Genomic DNA, 22692 nt, shown 5'->3' on the forward strand with positions numbered 1-22692 from the left:
ATCTGTTGTGTCTTCTGTTAAATTGCATTCTCTTATTCTGCTACCGCTTTCCATTCTAGCGTTCTCTTGATGAGTTCTACATTCCAGCCGATAGGTGGCAGTACACCTTCTTCTGCATACATGACAATACGGTACTCTCTTGTTTTAGATACACTATACAGGAGTTAGTTCATGACATAAAAAAATAATTAATTGCTACCCGCTCGATTTCGTGTTTTCTTTAGACCATCGGTCAATACAGCAACTGTATTGAAAAACATAATGGGAGTGTAATATAACTCTGAAGTGAGCGCACTTTTATGACAGTCAAACAATGGACTATTTCGTGTGGATAATAGAATGGATGATTTAATTTAACCACCCCTAATTCGAGGAGATGATCCGAGCTGTAGTCTTCTGTTTCCTCTTTTGCTTTCAGTGGGCCTGTGCGGGTAAGTAGTGTGTTATTGTTTGCTTTTGCAGGGTAAAACGAAACATTAATAAGAGCATATTATAATGTCATAGAGGTATATCCTAACATACGTATTCAGTAGATTTACTGAGATAAGAAAAATACTTACATGAAAGTATATTAATTAGTCTAGTAATTCGCGGGGATTGAAATAAAAGGTGCTAATATTTTAAACAGATAATGTATCGGAAGTTAAAGAAACGGAGAGAGACAAAAACCTGAATACAGAAGAAGTAAGAGGCGACGAGAGCATTGTGAGCTGTGAGGCAGGCTGTATGAGACTGAGCTGCTGTGCCCCTACTCCTTGACAGACACTCGCTAAGTAACTATCAAACAGTATCTGCAGTGCTATGGTTATGAATGCAGGTGCAGTTAAACAAGCTAAACAAACCGGTACTTAGCAGAGCTATAGGTCATTACGTCCGCGGGTCAGTGTACGCCTGCTGGGAAAATCAAGTGAACAACACAAAGTGCAAAACAAGAAACGAAAGCGCCAATTGAAACGAGACAATTAAAACTCCGCTTTGTCCAGAGCCCGCAAGTCCCGCCCTAGTACAGCGATTGGCCGAACTACGTGCTTGGAATGTCTGGAATGCTAACGCTATTAACGACCAGTTCTGATTGCAGGAAAGGCGAGGTTAAGCACAAAATAACACTGTACAATATCTCACTACAATAGTATGCATGACAGAAAAAATATAATTAAAAAAGTTCCCTTGTTGCGTTCGGCCGTTAATGTGTTCTCGGGAAAGTAATGTAATTGCTGCCTGTTTTTCCCAAAGCTCCTTTCACTTGATGAAGCACGTATGGTTGCACTTTTGTAATGCTCTTATATTTTGTAAGTCGCCCCGGATAAGGTCGTCTGCTAATAAATAATAATTGGCTGGCTCACCATGCTGATCCCTTCCCGGTCTCTGGCATGATCTAATGGTGTAGATTGCCAGTGCCATTTGCACACCGGTATTGCATGAGATCTAGTTGTCTGGCTTTCCAGATCTCACTTCAGCTCCTCACACAGGTCAAATATTGCCGGTCAAATAACTATCCAGCCCGAATATTTTTTTAACATCATCATTGGGCGAGTTAAAGGAAAGACATTATTTGCTTAAAGATTCTTAGGCGGATTTGCCTTTGCTGACTAATTATGCTGTTGTATATGGAGCATAATTTGTTCCTAATGAATACATACATATACATACATAAATTAATAAAATACTAAATAAATATAGGGAAAATATGTATATATAAATAGATAAACAATTAGATAAATAGCCTACATTTTAGATGTATTTCTCTTTTTATGCATCTATTTGTATATGTATTAATTTATTTCATATTTTATTTATTGTTCTTTTTTTAATTCTTGGCAGACGCTCTTATCCAGGGTGACTTACAAAATAATGCATTTCATATGACATTTATATCTTTATTTTAAAAGTTTGTCATAAATGATCCTCCGTAGTTGTATAGCAGCCTTGTCATATGTCATATGCTGCAAAGGGCTATCATTGAAAATACATTTGCACACCCATTTTCTGCCAACGCCACAGCCTCATTTGTGTTTTGTCCGTGTTAAGGACAGCTTCAAAGTAGTGTTAAACTTGGACAGAAAAACAGTCCTTCTTTGCACCTAAAATGTTTGATGAATCGCACCCTTCTCCTGCTTGCATATGCAATAATATGCTAAGTCCTAAAAACAGTCGCTATTTGACATACCATGACGTCACTCGGTTGTCAGGAAAGGAGAAATCCACATTTACAACAAAACAAAGTTTACAAACGAGAGGAGGCCATCGTGCATCGTGCTCGTTTGGTGTCCATTAGTAACTGAGTGATCCAATGATCCTATCCAGTCTATGCCTTTCATGATTTTGAAGACTTGGATCAAGTCCCCACATAGTCTCCTCTGTTCCAGGGTGAAAAGGTTCAGTTCCTCAATCTCTCAGTAGGACTTTCCCTTCAGACCTGGAATAAGTCTGGTTGCTCTCCTCTGAACTGCCTCTAGAGCAGCAATATCTTTCTTGAAGTGTGCAGCCCAGAACTGTACACAGTATCCAGATGAGCTCTAACTAGTGCATTGTACAGTCTGAACATTACTGCCCTTGTTTTAAATTCTACACTTTTTACAATATACCCCAGCATTGTGTTTGTCTTTTTTATTGCTTCCCCACATTGTTTGGATGGAGAAAGTGAGGAGTCCACGTAGACTGCTAGGTCTTTCTCATGCGTTACTTAATCTAGTTCTATTCCTCCCATAGTGTAATTATAATGGACATTTTTGTTACCTGCATGTATTACCTTGCACTTGTCCACATTGAATTTCATTTGCCAGGTGTCGGCCCACAACGGAATATTATCTAAGTCCCTTTGAATAGCCTGTGCTGCCGAGATTGTATCTGCTGAACCATCAATTTTAGTATCATCTGCAAATTTGACAAATTTGCTAACTATCCCAGAGTCCAGATCATTAATATAGATTAGAAAAAGCAAAGGCCCTAGTATTGATCCATGTGGAACTCCACTAACAACCTCACTCCAGTTAGAAGCAACTCCTCTAATCGACACCCTCTGTTTCCTATACATCAACCAGTTCATAATCCATCTACTTACATTACCCTGAATGCCTACAGCTTCCAATTTGAGGATCAGTCTTTGGTGTGGAACCTTATCAAAAGCTTTTTGAAAATCGAAGTATATCATATCATATGCTTTCACATGATCTACAGCTGCAGTTGCATGTTCAAAGAACTCCTCATCTAAACCCATGTTGACTATCTCCAAGAATATGGTTTTCATAAAGATGCTCCTCTATTTTCTGTCTAATAATTATTTCCAACATTTTACATGTAATGCAGGTGAGACTGATTGGTCTGTAATGTCCTGGCTCAGTTTTGTCCTCTTTCTTGTGGATTGGTATGACATTTGCTGTATACAACACTTTCTTTCTCTTTATATTTTTTTGCATACCTCTATTAAACCACTTAGGGCAGTGTTTTTTGGTCCTCAATTTGCTAAGTTTTGGTACAAACTTCTCCTGAGCCTCAAGTAGTATATTCTTAAAATGTAACCATCCATTTTCAACTGAATCTGTATCTAGTGTGCTCCAGTCTACCTCTTCTAAGTGCTGCCTCATACCTTCAAGGTTTGATTTTCTAAAATTGTAGACCATTGTTTTAGACTTGATCCTTGTTTTTTGAAAGAATACCTCAAAGCTAACCATATTGTGATCACAGTTTGCCATTGGTTCTCTAACTAGTGTCCCTCTGACTATATCTTGGTCATTTGAAAAGATCAAGTCAATGTATGCACTCTTCATGGTTGGTTCCCTGACAAATTGAGTTAGAAAGCAGTCATTTACCATCTCAACCATTTCTATTTCTGCTTCTGTATTTCCAACTGGGCTTTTCCAGTTTATGTTTGGGAAAATTAAATCCTCCATCAGAACAGCCACAACCTTGCTACATGCAGTCCTGATTACACTGTACAATGCAACACCTATCTGAATATCTGATTTGGGTGGTCTGTAACCACTAATCCTCCGGATCTCTTGTTCAAAAGTTTAACCCACAAAGATTCTGTTTCGTTACTGGGATTTACTAATTTGAGTTCTTCTGCCACAATATAATTTCTGACATATAATGCTACCCCACCACCTCTTCGATTATGCCTTTCCCTCCTAAACTGTGTGTATCCTTTCAACTTGTATTCGTCCCCATCGTTTTCTGGCTCCTGGCATTGAGGTTAAAACATTTCAGGACTTTCCTACTAGCAGTTTCCCTTTGTTTTCTTTCCTTAGAGGAAAATCTCCCATTGTCAGAGCTCCCTGCCCCCCTGGTCCCTAGTTTAAAAGATTCTAAATTACTCTGCACATACGCTCTTCCAATGCATTAGCCCCCCTTCTGTTTAGGTGTAGACCGTCCAGTTTGTATATCTCCCATCTATCCCAGTAGAAAGACCAATGCTCCAATACACCAAGATTTCAACCACGTGTTAAACTTTCTAATCTCAGCTTGTCTCCATGGCCATGCTCATGGTACCGGAAGTATTTCAGAGAAAGTACCGTGGAGGTTCTGCTCTTTAGTTTCTTTCCTAACTCTTTTTCTGTACTATGGCCAGAACGGAAGCCTGACTGAAATTTTATCAGTTAAAAAAGCTTGCAATTGGTTTGCAACTACTTTCTCTAGAACCTTAGAAAGGAAGGGAAGGTTTGAAATAGGTCGATAGTGTTTAAGTGAGTTAGGGTCGGCACTGGATTTATTAAGAAGTGGTTTAATTACAGATATTTTAAACAATTCGGGAACAGATCCTGAGGATAAAGAGACATTAATAATATTGTGTATTAGGTGAATAATTAATGGCAGAGATTGTTTTAGTGGGTATATGGTCTAGTGCACAGGTTGTAGTTTTCATTTTAGTAATTAAGGAGACCAATTCTTGGTGATTTACTGCGTTAAATGAGTCTAAGGTAGGCAGGGGCTGTGAAGGACTGCATGTGTCGGCTATAGTACGTTTCCAGTTCTATCTGTTTTGTAATGGCATTGGCCATTGGCAATGGCAATGGCGAGTGTGTTCGTTAATCCATGGTGAGCATTTAGTTGGTTTAATTTGTCGTGTCCTAAATGGGGCTACTGCGTCTAAAGCAGTGCTTAGTGTCTTGTTTTAATTATTTAATAATTAATCTACAGATGCTGTTTTGATAAAGCTAGCATTAGGCAACAGAGTAGTACATTTATGAATAGCAGTAGGATTTACGGCAACGAGTTTCTGTGTTCCTCTCCTGTGTGTCTGATTCTGTTCCAGGTAGCTCAAATGTAATAAGGCAGTGGTCGGAAATCGGCTGGTTTTGGGGTGATATTATTAGGTTGTGAATCTCTACCCCACTGGTAATAACTAGACCTAGTGTGTGATTGTGATGATGTGTGGGTCCTGACACATGCTGAGTGAAGCCTACAGACTCCAATAGAGACAAGAAACTAACAGTGAGGGGGTCGTCTTTAATATCAATATGTATGTTAAAGTCCCCCAAAATAATGAGTTTATCATGGTGTAAATATTTAGACAGTGACACAGTTGTCATCATTTTGGCTCTGTACGCCACCACAATGGATTTGAAAGGAAACAATCAAGATGTGCTCTAAGTGTAGACTTTCATCTTTAATTTGAGGGTAGTTACATCCAACTGCAGTACAGGCCTGGCAGAGCATCACCAGGGAAGAAACCCAGCATCTGGTGATGTCTATGGGTTCCAGACTTCAGGCAGTCATTGACTGCAAAGGACTTGCAACCAAGTATTGAAACTCACAATTTAATGAATGACTATGTTAGTTTGTCCAATTACCTTTGAGCCCCTAAAAATGGGTTTAAATCCTACACCGTTACCCCAATTTGAATGTAACTACCCTCAAATTAAAGATTGCATTGCATCGGGTATTATGAATCTGGAGTGCAATGAACATTTACAATTAGTAAAATGTGATCTACTGCTGTGTGGATATGCAGAAATACAAGTAGATGTAACTAAACTTTGATATAGTTTGTTTTAGATCCTTTCCTGTTGAAAATAAATAAATAGTATGTACTTTGTTTGGAACCAAGCGAAGATGTTTTATCAGTAACTGGTATCAGAAATACCAATGGCTGGAATACAACCAAAACAGCGGAGCAATATTATTGAATATGTGTGTAGAGCAGTACATTAAAGTACACTTATATTTAAAATAACCTATAGATGTAGTTAAAAGCATTAAATACCAACCATTTGTAACAATCATAATTTGTTTTCTGATTGTGGCCCCCCAAAACATTTGGCTGCATGGCGCCTCTGGTGTCCTGTATGGATTCCATCATAATTTCATTATAAGTAGTGAATGTCAGTAATATTTTGTTCTGTCATCTCAACAATTCACTCTGTGCCCTCAACAGTCTCATGTGCTTTCCTGTGCTTATTGCCTTTGCTGATGATTCATTAGCCTGCAGAATGGCCTGCACAGCTCCAGACTGGTCTGTCATTGGCAGTACTTTGTTGGTAATTGAGTCACTAGTCCCTCCATTCTGTCATCACGGTTAGTTCAGTTCTGGTTCTAAGATGGTGAACATGTAAGCAGCAATGCTTGTGTTCTAAATAAAAAGCATATTTTTCTGCAAGATAAATGCCTGTTCTCAAGTTATTATATAGACTAAATCTTATATGTGAATTAATTCTAGTGCAATGGATGCTGAATATTTAATACGTAATAAGTAGCAAAAAAAAAAAGGCAGTGAGTATAGAACGAAGGTGGTCATGTATGACGATCTGATCTACAACAACCATGAAGTAGCCTGGAGTCAGCACCTGAAAAAACAATTACAAAACAAATAATAAAAAGACTAGACAATAATTGAACTAAACAGATTTCCTGAAGTTGTTGATTTAGAAAAGATCTTCTTTCTGATTTTCTGATTCTGTAAATTTGAAAATGTAAATGTTCAGTTGTAGGCAGATACAATAATTATGGAAAAATACTTATATATTCACCACATCTTTTAATGCACTAATTTTGCATTGGAGCAAAACACTAAGGAGGGCTGTCACAAAGATGGTGCAGCAGGCGCAGCTGTCTCCAAAGCTGCAGGCTTGGTGGAGGAGACAGAGGGGCTCAGGGAGAGGTGGAAGCTCGGGCTCAAAGAGCCCCTGCTGTCACTTGGGGAGGTGGAGAGTCTCGAGACATGGCGGTACCGGAGGCGTCTCGAACGTTAATAAATACAAAATAAAGTGAACCTCTTTATTATTATTATTATTATTATTATTATTATTATTATTATTATTATTATTTCTTGGCAGACGCCCTTATCCAGGGCGACTTACAACATAAGTGCAAAACAAAGTGCAAAAATATTCCAATTTACAATTTACACAAGTACAGTAAGTGAGGTCCTACATCCTGGAAGGTGAAAGCTAAGTACTGTCAAGATGTTGGGTCACAGTCAAGGGCTACGGGAAAGGGAGCAAGGAGGAAAACAATCAAAAGCGCAAGGAGCATAATAAAACTGTGAAGTGCTATCTAGCAGGGATAAAAGGACTAATATTACAAGTAATGTCGGAAAAGATGAGTCTTGAGTAAGCGCCGGAATGAGGTCAAGGACTCTGCCATTTTGACTTCGGTGGGCAGGTCGTTCCACCATTTAGGGTTCAGGGATGAGAAAGAGTGGCTCTGGAGGAAGGAGAGTGGAGAGGAGGCAGAGTTAGTCTTCTGGATGTATGGAGAGACGAGTGTCTGAAGGTAGCTTGGTGCAGTGTGGTCGAGACAGCGGTAGGTGAGGGTCAGTGTCTTGAACTGAATGCGTGCCGCTATCGGGAGCCAGTGGAGGGAGCGGAGCAGTGGAGTAGCGTGTGCGAATCGTGGCAGAGAGAATACCAGACGAGTCGCAGAGTTCTGGATGAGCTGGAGCGGCGGGTAGTGGATGCAGGCAGGCCAGCCAGGAGGGAGTTGCAGTAGTCCAGGCGGGAGAGGACCAGGGACTGGACGAGCAGCTGAGTCAAGTAGTTGGTGAGTAAGGGACGTATGTTGCTCAGGAAGAATCTGCAGGTGCGTGTCAGCGTGGTGATGTGCTGGGTGTAGGAGAGCGCAGGATCGAGGGTGACTCCTAGATTTTTAGTGGAAGAAGAAGGAGAGAGTGTGGTGGATTCCAAGGGGATCGAGATGGGGAGGTCAGCAGAAGGTGAGGAAGAGTGGGGGAAAAACAGGAGATCCGATTTGGAGAGGTTGAGCTTGAGGTGGTGCGAGTGCATCCAGGCGGAAATAGCAGACAAGCATGACCAGTTCTGTAGGGTTGTCCCCCAAGTAGGTGGCCAAAAGATGCAGCAACTCAGTGATTGTTCTGATTTAGTGCTTTTGGGTGTGCTTCTGTGCGTTTATTGCTTCAATAAAATTATTTGACTTTAGTCTAGAGTGCAACATGAGTCTGCAGCTTTGCTTTTTCTTTTGTAAAACTGTAAAATTACACAAAACAAAAATAAAAATCCCTTCACTAAAATATACATTTGTTCCCCCATAATGATCAACACTGTCTTGGGATTATCTACTCCTTGCGATCACTCTGCTGGTAAGCCTCCGTCTTTTATAGTATTCCCCAGTCATATATCGTAGTCTCCCCCCAGGGGTGTCAGATCTGCATCTGTGTGGCACTCCTCAATCACAACCTGCTCTTCTTCAGGTAATCCACTATGTGATGCAACGGCAGAGTCAAAAGACTAAAGCCAAAAGCCATCCGCTAAAGCCAAGGATGCACCAGAATACTTAACCAACACTGCTTGAGAAATACACTGTCCAGTAGACCTGCACGTAAGAGGCAGAATGCAGAGGTTTCACTGTACTAACATTAATGATCTCATTCCTTTTCCTTTAGCTCTCAGTAGCTAGCAGCACACGGGCTACGGAAGCAGCAGTTTGTGTGTATGGGGGTATAATAAAGGGGCTAAAAGAATACTCGTCTCCTACTTTAGCTGTCAATTTAGAGCTTAACCCCATTTTAACTTTTAGACTTAATTTCACGTAGATTTTGTTCACTCTGGATTCTTCTTTGGTAGTGCATTAGCCCATTCCTTTATCCCCCAAAAGGCAGCTTGCATGTCCCTCTGTTCCAAACTTCCCTCAGTCCATTGGTCAGTTCCCAAAGTCAGTGAAGTCCAAAACACTCATTCGGCCCAATTCAGTCCATCTGCTGCTGCAAACTGCTTAAGTTCACTTTCCTACTGCTTTCAGCCCCTTTTAATCTTGAACCCTTTTTCCCCTAATTGTACCCTCTTTCCTCAGATGTGGGGCTACAGTCTGGGGCTTGGTTGCCTAGCAACTGCCTGCACTTAAAAGTATACTCATGGGAAACAAAGGCTCAGACATACAGTGCAATTAAGCAATTTAACCAAATACATAATTCCCACAACTATAGAAATGTTGTATCTATAATATCATAAGAAAATTACCCCTGTGACCACCAAAACAGGAAACATATCGATCATATATGGATTAAATCATATACACAGAAACCCTTTTATTAAGACCTTTGTCAACCCTGGTAAGACAAACACATTTTCAGCAGATTGAACTAAGTTTGAACCAAGTTTATTATCCCAAGTTTATTATCCACTGCAGTAGAGTGTATAAAATCTCCACCAGGCGTGTACATTTCATTAAAGCCATTTGCTTGCATTTTCTTTAAGCAGACAGTCCCTGTGTGTTTTGCTCCTGTTTGTACACCAATACATTGCTTTAATATGAAAGAAATAAAATAATGTTTGTCTCTTCAAGCTGTTCATATCCTGGAGCACCATGGCATGGTGATCACAGATGGGACCAAGTTTTCGGAGTACATGCAGGTTTCAGCTGTGGATGGCGTGCCTTTCATTCGCTTCAATAGCAGTCTGAAAGAAGGAGTCTCCCTTGTAGACTGGATCAACAAGTCAGTAGTTCCTGAGGTTTGGGCGAGAAGGAATGAGATTATGAAATATTGCTCACATATTTTCCCTGTTGCCTTGAAACTTGCAGTACAGCATTACAATCACACAGGCGGTGAGTGCCAAGACACCTGCTAAAACAGTAGAATGTGAAGAGAGTGGCAGTTGCTCATATGGTCTCTCCCAATTCAATCAAAGCACAATTATTTTAAAGCTTTAATTGAAAGTGACTTCAGAAGCATGACCTAGGTGAGGACACATGTGGCTGAATTATTGGAATTTGTTTAAAATAAATGTATAAATTGAGAAATAAATGTGTGTATGGGGTTACAGCACTCTTTTACATATGCTTTTTGGACATTAATAATACAGCACTTATGAGACTTTAGAGTAGTTGTCAGGGGTCAAAACATGAAATATTCTCAAAACAAATCGTCCCTCCACACCAGCACAGCAGCCCCGCTACACAATTACAGCACCATCGATCGGACCTGCCCTCCTGCGTGTGATTGGTGCCCCGTGAAGGTCAAAACCTATCCCCTCGGGTGATTGACAACCATTAAAAAGAAGTTTGTTTACCAAATGAAAGAGAAACATCACTTGACAAACAGCAACATTAATAAATTGGTTAATGTATTAATTTACTAACTGTCTAATTAATTTAAAAATCGACTAATTGATCAATTTATGAATTGACAAATTAATTCACAAATTGACAAATTGATTAATTTACAAATTGACTAATTCATTTATGAACTGACTAATTCATTTATGATTAATTTACAAATTGATTAATTTTGACCCTTATAATGCTCCATACCAAACACACACAACATCTAAGGATGACTGGGAGACAGCAACTCTTATCACATAACTACTTTAGCTTTCTCTTGCTTTGGGATGTGTATAGGGTTGGTAATATGCTTCTAAAATTATATTAAAATATTGTGGATGTTTACATTTTGATTGTGGTTTATCTAATTTTTGTACTGGTCTATACTATTGCAACTGTATGGGTGGTGCACAGGAGCTACTGATACTTGAAGACTGGTATTATTAACCACCTGTTCTATTTAATGTCTACTATGCTTTATTGGGCACAGTGTTCTTGATTTGTAGTTTAAAATGAACTAGCTGAATTTGAATACATACACACTGCAGCTTTTTAAGGCTGCTCTTTGAAGTTCAAATTGGGTAGTCCATTGTTGGCATGATTTGGACATTTTAAATAAAGTTGTGAGTGAACAAACTCATCCTAAAACAGAACACTATTTAAAAGCTTGATCATAATGAACTCCAGGGCACTTCATCCTGGAATGAAAAAAATGACTGGTTTGTAAGTGTTTCTCTCTCTGCCCTTTCCCCAGTTCATATTTACCAGGGACACTGGATGTGTGCTGTATCCTGACAATAGCACATATTCCTTTCTGACTCATGGTTATGATGCTAAGGACTTCATCAGCTTTGACGTACAAAATAAATCCTGGATAGCTGTGGATTCCCAAGCGGCTTTCTACAAGAGGAAGAGGGAAGAGAGCCAGGCTGATATCGAGATGCTACATAAAATGTATAAAAATGAGTGCAAAGAACAGTTGAAGACAATTCTGCATTATGGCCAAAGGGCGCTAGCAAAGACAGGTAAAAGATCCTGATCCTTAATCATGATAAAAGTAATAACTGCAGTGTTTAGCTCCTCTTGATTGTATTGTGAGGACACACCCAGTAAGAAAAGACAAATTGTTTGGCAGTATTTCAGCTGTAGTGTTTATCAAAAGATGGGCAATCCCAAAATGTAATATAGGTATAACTGAATAAAACAAGTATCCACATTTGTAAAGAATATTATTGTATTTTATTTTCTATGTAGTTCAGCCTGAAGTGAGGCTGCTGCAGAGGAAGTCTGCCCTGTCTGTTGTGTCTGAGCTCACCTGCCATGTGACTGGGTTCTACCCCCAGGCCATCATGGTGCAGTGGTTCAGGGAGGACGGGGTTGTTCTGGAGGAGGGGGTGTGGAGCGGAGAGGTGCTGCCCAATGGAGACAACACCTACCAGCTTAGGAAGAGCTTGACTGTGAGAGCCGAGGAGCAGGACATGCACCGCTATAGCTGCCAGGTGGAATTCAGCAGCCTGACTGGGAGGGTCACTGTGACATGGGGTGAGAGAAGGGAGCATGCCACTCCTACACTGCAAGTCTTCTTTAACCATTTCTTATATGGAGAAATGCCAAAATTAAAAATAAATACATAGAAAATAAATTATAATTATAATTAAATTAATTATTAAATAAATAAATGCATGGACATGTATCGATTTATTTCTGTATTCATTTCAACATGTTTTTATTTATTTCCTGTTTGCAGCTTTCCTATTTACATTTCTCAGTGTTGACAGGGGGGTTTATCACATTGAAAAAGAAAAATAAATACAGGAGACATTTTGAAAGCGCACTGAGAAATGTAAATAGCAAAGCGGCAAACGGGAAATAAATAACTACATGTTTAAATAAATACTAAATATTCTTATATAAGCAAGTAGTTTACCTTGCCGTAACTTCTGTTTCTTCATTTCTCTCCTCTTCTGTCAAAAAATATTTGTCATGGTTTTCAGCCATCGCCCTCTATCTCCACTAGAGGCCGCTGTCTCCCTGTCTTTCCTTTTCCCTTCATTGTTATTTTTTCACCTATCAATCACCCAATTAACATTCCTAAGCACCCTTGTGCACTTCTGCTCCTGTCCTCTGTTTTCATTGGCTCTGCACCTTTCTTTCCTGTTCCTGCTCCTTGTCTTAAACCCCTCATTGCCCTCACTCGGGGTGAAGTCTCGTCAGCACAGCTTATGACTCCGAGCCCTGTTTCCTCCGAGCCCTGTTTCCTCCGAGCCCTGTTTCCTCCGAGCCCTGTTTCCTCCGAGCCCTGTTTCCTCCGAGCCCTGTTTCCTCCGAGCCCTGTTTCCTCCGAGCCCTGTTTCCTCCGAGCCCTGTTTCCTCCGAGCCCTGTTTCCTCCGAGCCCCGTTTCCTCCGAGCCCCGTTTCCTCCGAGCCCCGTTTCCTCTCCTCCGACCACCGCCTGTGACCTCGACCACGACTCTGCCTTGCCTCTCTTGCCCTGATCTGGCGGTACCCGACCCACGCCTTCCCGACGATCCCTCGATCCAGCACTGCACCTGGGTCCTCTGTTCCCGAGCCCCCGAGGCACACGTGACAATATTATATAATGGTCAATGGATTCCATCAAATCAAGCTCAATGGGGGGGTGAATTAACTTGCTGGAGAATTAAAATGTCATAGGGGGGTGAAAAGTCAGTTTTCATAAGTTTATACTTTTTCTATTGCACGTTATGTGTTTTTTGGGGGTGGGTGCAATTGGAATTTGACTCTCTGGAAACTGAGGTGGCATGGTAACTTTTAAGTATAGACTTTTAAAGTGCATAGTGTCTTTGCACTTGTGACAGAATTACACACTTTAGGTAGATGTTCAATAAGAAATTTAATTTTGCTTCATCACAATTAACTAAAGATAAAATAAAATAAATATGTAAGACTATATAACTGTGAATTGTCATTTTCTGATCATATACTTGTATAATTCTATCTCATAATTTGCATTCTCTGTGTTTGCAGTTCCCCAGAAAGATGCCAGCATTGGCTATTGGGTCCAGTTTCTAATTGCTATCATCTTGATTCTTATAATGGCATTTGGTGTTATTGTGTACATCAAAATAAAAGGTAAGACTGGGAGCTGTTTGCTAAAGCTGCACTTCCAATTCCCTTATAGATTTCTTGAGAAATGTCTGGGTTGTGTTAATTGAAATAAGGAATGCAGAAGAGCAGTAACCAGTGTTCATTGTATTGTTTAATAATTACTTGACACTTTAGTTGTAATATTGCTACTCAACAGAAGGACCGAGTAAGATGAGTTTATAATGTTTGAAGCTGCAGTGAATACCTCATCAGTAATACTGACCTTTGTCTTAACAGGACTGGAGACTGTCATTTACAGAGCAGCAAGAAGTGAGTACTACAGAACTCCCTTAGTCCAAACTAAATCAAATGCGGTTGTTCAGATTGGGTGGGGTGTCGCAACTGTGAGAATTGCCATGCAGGGTTTTGAGAAAGGGGGAACAGACTGAAGGCAGTGGACAAAATAGTTTTCTTTTGACAAAGGAGTTTTTTCCGAGGGGTGTTACACTTATGTTAAAAGTTATTTTCTTTTTTTTTTAATTATTTGGCAGGTGCACAGTTGGCTAGCCACATAGGGGAGATGATGATTATGATAATAATAATAATGGTCAGGCCTGTGACAGAAGGCTAATCCTCTGGCAAATTTGCTCCTCTTTTCAGCCAGCTGCTAAAGAGAAGATTAGAGAGCCTTGAATGTCTTTTTATTTTTTTAGTTCTTCCTTGGCCTACTGGATAGCTAGAATGTATGCCTATGTCAGGGTTATGGAGGGTGGAAACATTTTTATAAACGTCTTTGAAGGTTCAAATGTACGTTTGGTCTCCAAAACTTATGAGTTTCAAAGGTTCATCATATGACAATCACATTTGTTTATATAAATCGACTGTTTGAATACTAAACCACACTTTAGATGTCCCTCATAGCCTATGTAAATTTAAACAGTTGATTTGTATAATGCCCATTACTTAAATAAAAGTTCAAAACTGTTATAAAAAGTCCCACAATTGCCACTGTCTTGTTAGCAGGCATTGGAACAGATTACATTAAATTATGTATTTTGAAAATATGCACTGATAATTTAATTAAAATTTTCTTCTGAAAAAGAGCCCTAAATCCCACCTGCCAGCATGCATGTGTGACAGTTTAGGTTCCTGTTACTTTTATTTGCTGGAGAAGAGGGCCTTAGATAAACCACACTTGCAGTCTGGGAGAAATATTTATTCTGGGAAAATAATAATATATACAGGGTTCAGGAAAATGTTCCTCACTCGGCAGAACCACAGCAGTGAGACTCCATTAAACTGCTGCCAATTTACATTGTGATTGTAACGTTTCTCAAAGGCAAGGTGTATAGATCCAAGTGCAGGCTCTTAATAGCAAAGCAGAAAGGCAAACAATCCAAGAGGGGAAATCCAGAAGGGAAAACAGGAACAGTTCAGGGTCACTCGATCAGGCAAACAGGTTAAACTGGGAGATCCAAAAGAGGTGGTCAGGGACAGGAAAACAGGAGTCTAAACACGGTAGGTAAACAAGGAAGAATGCTCAGAAATGTTTCAGAAGAGAAGACAAGACTTAGCGATTATACTAAGGAACAAAGGGGTTTATATACTGTGTTTAGGGAGAAAGGGATGACTGGGTAAAGGGTGAAAGACCAATGGGGAGAGGGGAAAGACAGAACAAGTGCATGTGAATAAAAGGAATGTAATGTGACTGAGTGATCTGGGAACTGAGAGAAAGAAGCACAGGGATTAATACTCAGGAGAGAGAGACCTCTGGTAGTGAGCTGAAGGAATAGCAGGTGAGATCGTGACAGTACCCCCCTCCCTAAAATTGGCCCAGGCTGGACCGAAGTGACGAAGACAGCGGCGGGTACGGCCACGGGGCCGAGGAGCAGGAGCAGAAGGATGGGTTCTGTGAAAGTCAGTAATCAAGGATGGATCCAAGATGTCAGGAGCAGCAACCCAGGAGCGTTCTTCTGGACCGTAACCCTCCCAATCAACTAAATACTGTAAGTGTCCCCTATGGCTACGGGAACGTAGCAGGGACCGGACTGCATACGCAGGACCATCATCAAGATCGAGGAGGAGGGGGATCGGCCCTGGATGGAGCAGAATCAGAGGCAGGAGCGGGATGTACGGGTTTCAAGAGGGAGACGTGGAAAGAAGAGGCAATTCTGTAATGAGGCGGTAACTGGAGGCGATAAGTAACAGGATTAATCTGGCGGAGTATGGGAAAGGGTCCAATGAAATGCGGGCAGAGGCCCACTGAAGTGCTCTTCCAGTGAGCAGTGTTATAATAAATGCTATTTTTGCTGCATCAGAGGGAAAGGAGTGATGAGAGAAGTAGAGAGAGCACTGTAGAATGAAACCTTCACAGCGGTCAGGAGAGCCATCGTATTTATCCGGTGTTGCCATCTGAATAGGACCATCTGAAACAGCAGGAGTGGATGGAACTGGAACGGCTTCTGTGGTAACATCTGCGGAGAGATCGGAAGATCGTTTACTTAGTTTCTTGAGGACTTGGTCCAAGGTTGTTTCTATTTGTTTCAGCATTTGATCGTGTTGACCCAACAAGGTTCCTTGAGCTGCCAAGGCTGCAGCTACGTCAGCTGCTGGATCCATTATGTAGGTAAGTCTTCTGTAACGTTTTTCAAAGGCAAAGTGTAAAGATCCAAGTGCAGGCTCCTACTAGCAAAGCAGAAAAGCAAACAATCCAAGAGGGGAAATCCAGAAGGGAAAACAGGAACAGTTCAGGGTCACTCGATCAGGCAAACAGGTTAAACTGGGAGATCCAAAAGAGGTGGTCAGGGACAGGAAAACAGGAGTCTAAACACGGTAGGTAAACAAGGAAGAATGCTCAGAAATGTTTCAGAAGAGAAGACAAGACTTAGCGATTATACTAAGGAACAAAGGGGTTTATATACTGTGTTTAGGGAGAAAGGGATGACTGGGTAAAGGGTGAAAGACCAATGGGGAGAGGGGAAAGACAGAACAAGTGCATGTGAATAAAAGGAATGTAATGTGACTGAGTGATCTGGGAACTGAGAGAAAGAAGCACAGGGATTAATACTCGGGAGAGAGAGACCTCTGGTGGTGAGCTGAAGGAATAAGCAGGTGAGACTGTGACAGTGATCATATAGTGATACAGTGGGGGAAAAAAGTATTTGATCCCCTGCTGATTTTGTACGTTTGCCCACTGACAAAGAAATGATCAGTCTATAATTTTAATGGTAGGTGTATTTTAACAGTGAGAGACAGAATAACAGCAAAAAAATCCAGAAAAACGCATTTCAAAAAAGTTATAAATTGATTTGCATGTTAATGAGGGAAATAAGTATTTGACCCCTTCGACTTAGTACTTGGTGGCAAAACCCTTGTTGGCAATCACAGAGGTCAGACGTTTCTTGTAGTTGGCCACCAGGTTTTTTTGTTGTTATTCTGTCTGTTAAAATACACCTACCATTAAAATTATAGACTGATCATTTCTTTGTCAGTGGGCAAACGTACAAAATCAGCAGGGGATCAAATACTTTTTTCCCCCACTGTATATGACCAATACTAATCAAAACACTTCCTCTTCCCACCCATTTCAATACATTACTAATTATCCCACCCTCAGACACTAATAGCAGACACTAATAGCATACATCAGATCACACAAACATAAAAGCATTTTATATAATTATATATATATATAATTATTATTATTATTATTATTATTATTATTATTATTATTATTATTATTATTATTATTTTTACAGTTTTTCTGAATTGCTAAAACACTAAACCCTATTCTCTGAACCAAATGCTCAGTGGCCTAAACCCATTTCTCTAATCAATCACTCTTTTTGCAAAACTCTAAACACATTCTCACTCACTAAAACACATTTCACACTGTGATGCACTCGTGTTGCAAAATGGTAAACGTGTGGCAAAAGACATTCATTGTTTACACACAATGATTCAAAATTGTTCACACTTGTTTCTAATGATGTGATCAAACCAATTGTACAGAATATAACCAGTGCACAGGTGGCACAGGTGCATTGCATGTTGATACCAACAATGGATGGAAACAATCTGAGAGGCAGAGGAGGATGGGTAAATGTAACAGGTGGTGGACGAGGAGAAAGAGTATGAGGACAAGGAAGAGCAAGACCAAGAACAGTAATTTCAGATGAAATTCGGGCAACTGTGATTGACCATGTTCTTGTTCATAGAATGACAATGAGGGAAGCAGGACAAAGAGTACAACCCAATTTGAGTAGATTCTCTGTGGCCACCATAATCAGGACATTCAGAGAAAAAAACAGGTTATTATTATTTTTTATTTTGTCATTGAAAGTTTACATTTGATTCTGTACATCACTTTGTCAATAGAAAGGGGACTGGGGAAAAAAAGAGAACCTTTCTTACCATACAACATTTTACGTATAGAAGTAATGTCCATTACTATTTTTACAGAATGTATACATTTGTGCATTTTCCCTTTTTGTAGAATTGCAAGACTACCACATGCTGTTAGGAGAACATAGCAGTCCTTCCAGCCTCAAGAGGCTCTCATTGTTGATATGGTCCTTCAAAACAATGCCATCCGACTGCGTGAAATACAGGAAAGAGTTGTTGAACACAATGTAAACTTTGAAGGAATCAACAGTGTCCACCTACCATTGACCATGTCCTCCAACACAACAGGAGACATGAAGCAAGTGTACAGAGTGCCCTTTGAGCGCAGATCAGAAAGGGTCAAAGATCTACAATTTCAGTATGTGCAAGTAAGTGTACACAACAGACACTTTCAGCGCTGATGCTTACAGTACAATTCTATGCTACTAGACTACTGTTACTGTAAACTGCACTATATCGTAGTGTATGTAAATCAGGAGTGCATACAAATACTCTATTTCAGAAGCCTGTCTTTCTGTATCACTTGCTAAATTACTTATTTATCTATTTTTATATAGAGAGAGTGTTTGAACTGGATTCTATGGAAATGCCCCATGAATACATTTTTGTAGATGAAGCAGGGTTCAATCTGGTGAAGAGGTGAAGGAGAGGCAGGATCATAACTGGCCAACATGCCTTTTTGGAAGTCTCTTTCCTCAACCCAATAGAATAGTTTTTCTCTGAGTGACGGTGGAAGGTCTATGACCAAAACCCATATACCAGGGAAAATCTCTTGCAGGCAATGGAATTGGCCTGTGGTGACCAGTGTTGGGGTCGTTACTCACAAAAAGTAATATATTACATTGTACTCTTTACTCATATGAAAATGAAAACTAAATACTTATTACTCCCTGGGGAAAGTAATTTGTTAATGTACTGTTAGATTACTTTGCATTACACCCCAAACATTGCATGACCTCACTAAACAATTACAAAGATACACCAACACTAGCAGTTGTGACAGAAACATACTGTTATCTTTTGTTGTTTTAATAAAGCGCCACAGGAAAGTTGTATTGCCACTTATCTCTTTAAACAATAGCATCAAGGCCCAAAACAAGTCCAACTACACATCTCCTTTCAAAAATAAGGGATTTAGTTTAATACAGTGGTTCTCGCGAAGCGCCCCCAGGCAGTATGCCAGACTACCCTGTACTTTATTGTGTGCACACAAAAATTAGTAATTAAAAAAAAAAATCTATATCAAATCTGTGTAAGTTTGGAATTCACTTACACTGGGAAGGAGAAAGAGCCGAGACCACAGTGCTGTGGGATTCTCATCAATGAGAGCATGAAGTAGTGCATCTGAGGCGGCACTTAACCACGAAACATGCAATCTTGAAGGATAAGCCTGTTGATTTTTTTCAAAGGAAGAGAGATGACAGGCTGACACAGCAGTAGTTGCACAGTAGTTGCACAGATTAGAGAGGTCACTCTGGATATACTTCAGCATCCACTGCAGGGCACCTCAGGATTTCAAATTTGCGCTAGACTCTCACTCATTCACTCAAAGTAGTGAATTTTATCAAAGCCTGACCAATGAATTCACATCTGTCCAGTATGCTTTGTAATGAAATGGGCAGTGAACAGTGGACTCTCAAAAAATCAATCAATCAATCAAGTCGTTTGTGAAATGCCTGGTGACAGTGACCGCGGCGTGCTGGCAGGCACTGTCCTGGTGGAGAAATTGGAACAATCTGCACCTCGGCTCCCCCCCTCGGATGCCCGCACAGACGGGAAGTCATCACCACAGACGCCTCCGGAACAGGGTGGGGTGCTGTCTGAAATGGGACAGGAGTCCAAGGATTGTCTCTGGTCAGCTGCACACATCAACGTACAGGAGCTGCAAGCGGTGCGACTGGCGCTGCACCCCTTTCGCCACGGTCTGGCAGACAAACACGTCCTGGTTTGGACAGACAACATGTCAGTGGTGGCTTATATCAACCACCAGGGGGGCCTACACTCCCCCAAACTATATCGTGTGGCATGCAGACTTCTCCTGTGGGCACAAGTCAATCTCCGCTCCATACGGGCAATACACCTGATGGGCGTGTCCAATACAGCGGTGGACATTCTTTCCAGCGGAGGTCCGGACAGCTCAGAGTGGAGACTGAATCATCAGGTGGTGGAGCAGATCTGGAAGAGGCTGGGACGAGCTCGGGTCGACCTCTTCGCTACACAAGCAATGACCCACTGTCCAATGTGGTTCTCCCTGGAGACGGGAGGCGGCCCGCTAGGCGTGGACGCCTTTGCTCACCCATTGCCGCAGGAACTGCTGTATGCCTTCCCCTCCACTGCCACTTCTTCCACTGACACTGTAGAGGATTCGCCAGGACGGAGCTCAAGTTCTCCTGATCGCCCCCTGGTGGCTGAGACAATTGTGGTTTGCGACGCTGGCACAGATGATCAGCGCGGATCTGTGGCAGCTTCCGCTTCGACAGGACTCAAGCAGAGGGACTGTTGTACTCTCAGGACGAACCCAGCCTTCCTGCCCAAGGTTGAGTCGGCATTCCATATAAACCAACCTATTGTCCTGGATTCTTTCCATCCCCCTCCGCACAAATCAGATGAGGACCACAGACTACACACACTCTGCCCCGTCTGGAACGGTTCCACCACCAGAGGGCGGGCGGTTTCAAAACAGCGACTGGCGCACTAGGTGGTGAATGCGATCCGGCTCACCTATGAGACTGCTAAAGTTCCCATGCCTGAACACATTTCAGCGTACTGAACAAGGGGACAAGCCACGTCGTGGACTCTCTTTCACGGTGCCACAATGCAAGAACTGTGCAATGCTGCAACCTGGTCCGGTCAACAGATCTTCACAAGGTTCTATCACCTCAATGTGGCGGACCAGCTGCACCCAAGCTTGGGCTTCCAGGTACTTCAAACTGCTAGCCCTCAGGCACTGTGAGACTCTGCTATAGTTGTCATTGTGGGTTTAGGCTTAGTCAGGTGTCAGGCCTTGCGACAGCTCTGGTATAGTCTTCCCATTCAGTAATGGCTGTCTTTCGATTTTAAAGGGAACGATAGGTTATTATCATAACCCCGGTTCCCTGAAAAAGAAAGACAGCCATTACTCTTCAGGGGTTGCTCAGCCAGACGACCTTCCTGATGAAGAAATGGCAGGGAGGTGCAGTCAGGAGGAGACTTTTCACAGATGCCGGGGGCAGGTTTTCCTCCTGCCAGCAGGGCCCCTATTGGGCAGCTTTGATATATACTTTCACTCATTGACAGGTCAGAAGGCTCTTCCCATTCGATAATGGCTGTCTTTCTTTTTCAGGGAACTGGGGTTATGATAATAACCTATCGTTTTGTGAATGTAGTTTGAAGATTTGGTTTTGTGTTTAAAGTTTTGAGAAAATGGGTGGTTTCAAGAAATGTGTCTTAGCAATTGTGAAACACTGTATTATTTATTTATTGGCAGACACCCTTATCCAGGTCGACTTACAAATCATAAGAGCAATACAAAGTGCAAAAATACAGTACAGTTCAAAGCATAATGTAATTTACAAATTCCAATTTACATTCTTGTATAGGAATTTACAGTAAACAATACAAGTCCTAGATCCAAGATAGTAAAAGCTAGTAAGTGCAGGCATTAAGAGCTAAGGGAAAGGAGCCACAGGGGAAATCAAAATAAACAATACAAGTACTGGTAATGCAAGCAAGGGGGTACAGTACTGTGCAAAAGTTTTAGGTAGGTGTGAAAAAATGCTGTAAATTAAGAATGCTTTCCGAAATAGACATGCTAATAAATTATATTTATAAATTAACTAAATGCAAAGTGAGTGAACAGAAGAAAAATCGACATCAAATCCATAATGCCTTCAAAACAGCATCAATTCTTCTAGGTACACTTGCACTTTTTGAAGGAACTTGGAAGGTAGGTTGGCCCAAACATCCTTCTGTAGATTTAGGCAGCTTCTCTCTCTTCATGTAATCCCAGACAGACTGGATGATGTTGAGATCAGGGCTCTGTGGGGGCCATACCATCACTTCCAGGACTCCTTGTTCTTCTTTATGCTGAAGATAGTTCTTAATGACTGTCACTGTATGTTTGGGGTTGTTATCATGCTGCAGAATAAATTTGGGGCCAATCAGATGCCTCCCTGATAGTATTGCATGATGGATAAGTGTCACGGTCTCAGGGACCGCAGGGCACGGGAACTAGGGGACCCAAGTGCAGTACTTGAGGTGGCTGATAAGGGCAAGGCAAAGACATGGTCGAGGTCACAGGCAAAGGTCAGGATCCAGAAGGCGGTTCGGGGAAGGAGCACAAGGAGCAAGGCTTAGTGAAACAGGTGGGACTGACAACACTTTGCCCCGAGTCAGAAACCAGGATTGGAGGTGCAGGGCCGATGGGAACAGAGGGAGAGAACAAGAGTGCACATGGGGTAGAAGAATGTTAAAGGGATGATTGACAGATGAAAGCAGTGAGAAGAGAAAGAAAAGACAGGGGAACAGTGGTGGCCTCTAGTGGGGATAGAGGGTCAGGGCTTGGGAAACATGACAATAAGTATCTGCCTGTACTTCTCAGCATTGAGCAGACCATTAATTCTGACCAAATCCCCAACTCCATTTGCAGAAATGCAGCCCCAAACTTGCAAGGAACCTCTACCATGCATCTGCAGACATTCATTTGTGTACCACTCTCCAGCCCTTTAGCGAACAAACTGCCTTCTGCTA

At 41.4% G+C, this 22692-nt stretch overlaps 1 protein-coding gene across 4 annotated transcripts; it reads left to right on the forward strand.

Moving 5' to 3' along the window:
- On the forward strand, positions 1–21767 carry LOC136764922 (major histocompatibility complex class I-related gene protein). 4 transcript variants are annotated; one of them, XM_066719305.1, is made up of 8 exons: positions 1–431; positions 9736–9996; positions 11249–11519; positions 11749–12036; positions 13501–13605; positions 13858–13890; positions 16108–16186; positions 18056–21767. In XM_066719305.1, the coding sequence occupies exon 8, from the start codon at positions 19574–19576 to the stop codon at positions 20660–20662; it is 1089 nt and encodes a 362-aa protein (XP_066575402.1). In that variant the 5' UTR covers positions 1–431; positions 9736–9996; positions 11249–11519; positions 11749–12036; positions 13501–13605; positions 13858–13890; positions 16108–16186; positions 18056–19573; the 3' UTR covers positions 20663–21767. The 4 variants fall into 4 exon arrangements, with proteins under 4 accessions (XP_066575402.1, XP_066575405.1, XP_066575403.1 ...); XM_066719308.1 differs by having other exon boundaries at positions 9736–9902; XM_066719306.1 differs by having other exon boundaries at positions 9736–9886.
- Positions 21768–22692: the final 925 nt, after the last annotated feature.

This window comes from Amia ocellicauda, chromosome 12 (genome assembly GCF_036373705.1).
Source record: "Amia ocellicauda isolate fAmiCal2 chromosome 12, fAmiCal2.hap1, whole genome shotgun sequence".
NCBI classification, from domain to species: Eukaryota; Metazoa; Chordata; class Actinopteri; order Amiiformes; family Amiidae; genus Amia; species Amia ocellicauda.

Bases quoted from the DNA above. Each gene is read 5' to 3' on its own strand.
- LOC136764922 (XM_066719305.1), top strand. From the start codon at position 19,574: ATGAAATGGGCAGTGAACAGTGGACTCTCAAAAAATCAATCAATCAAT.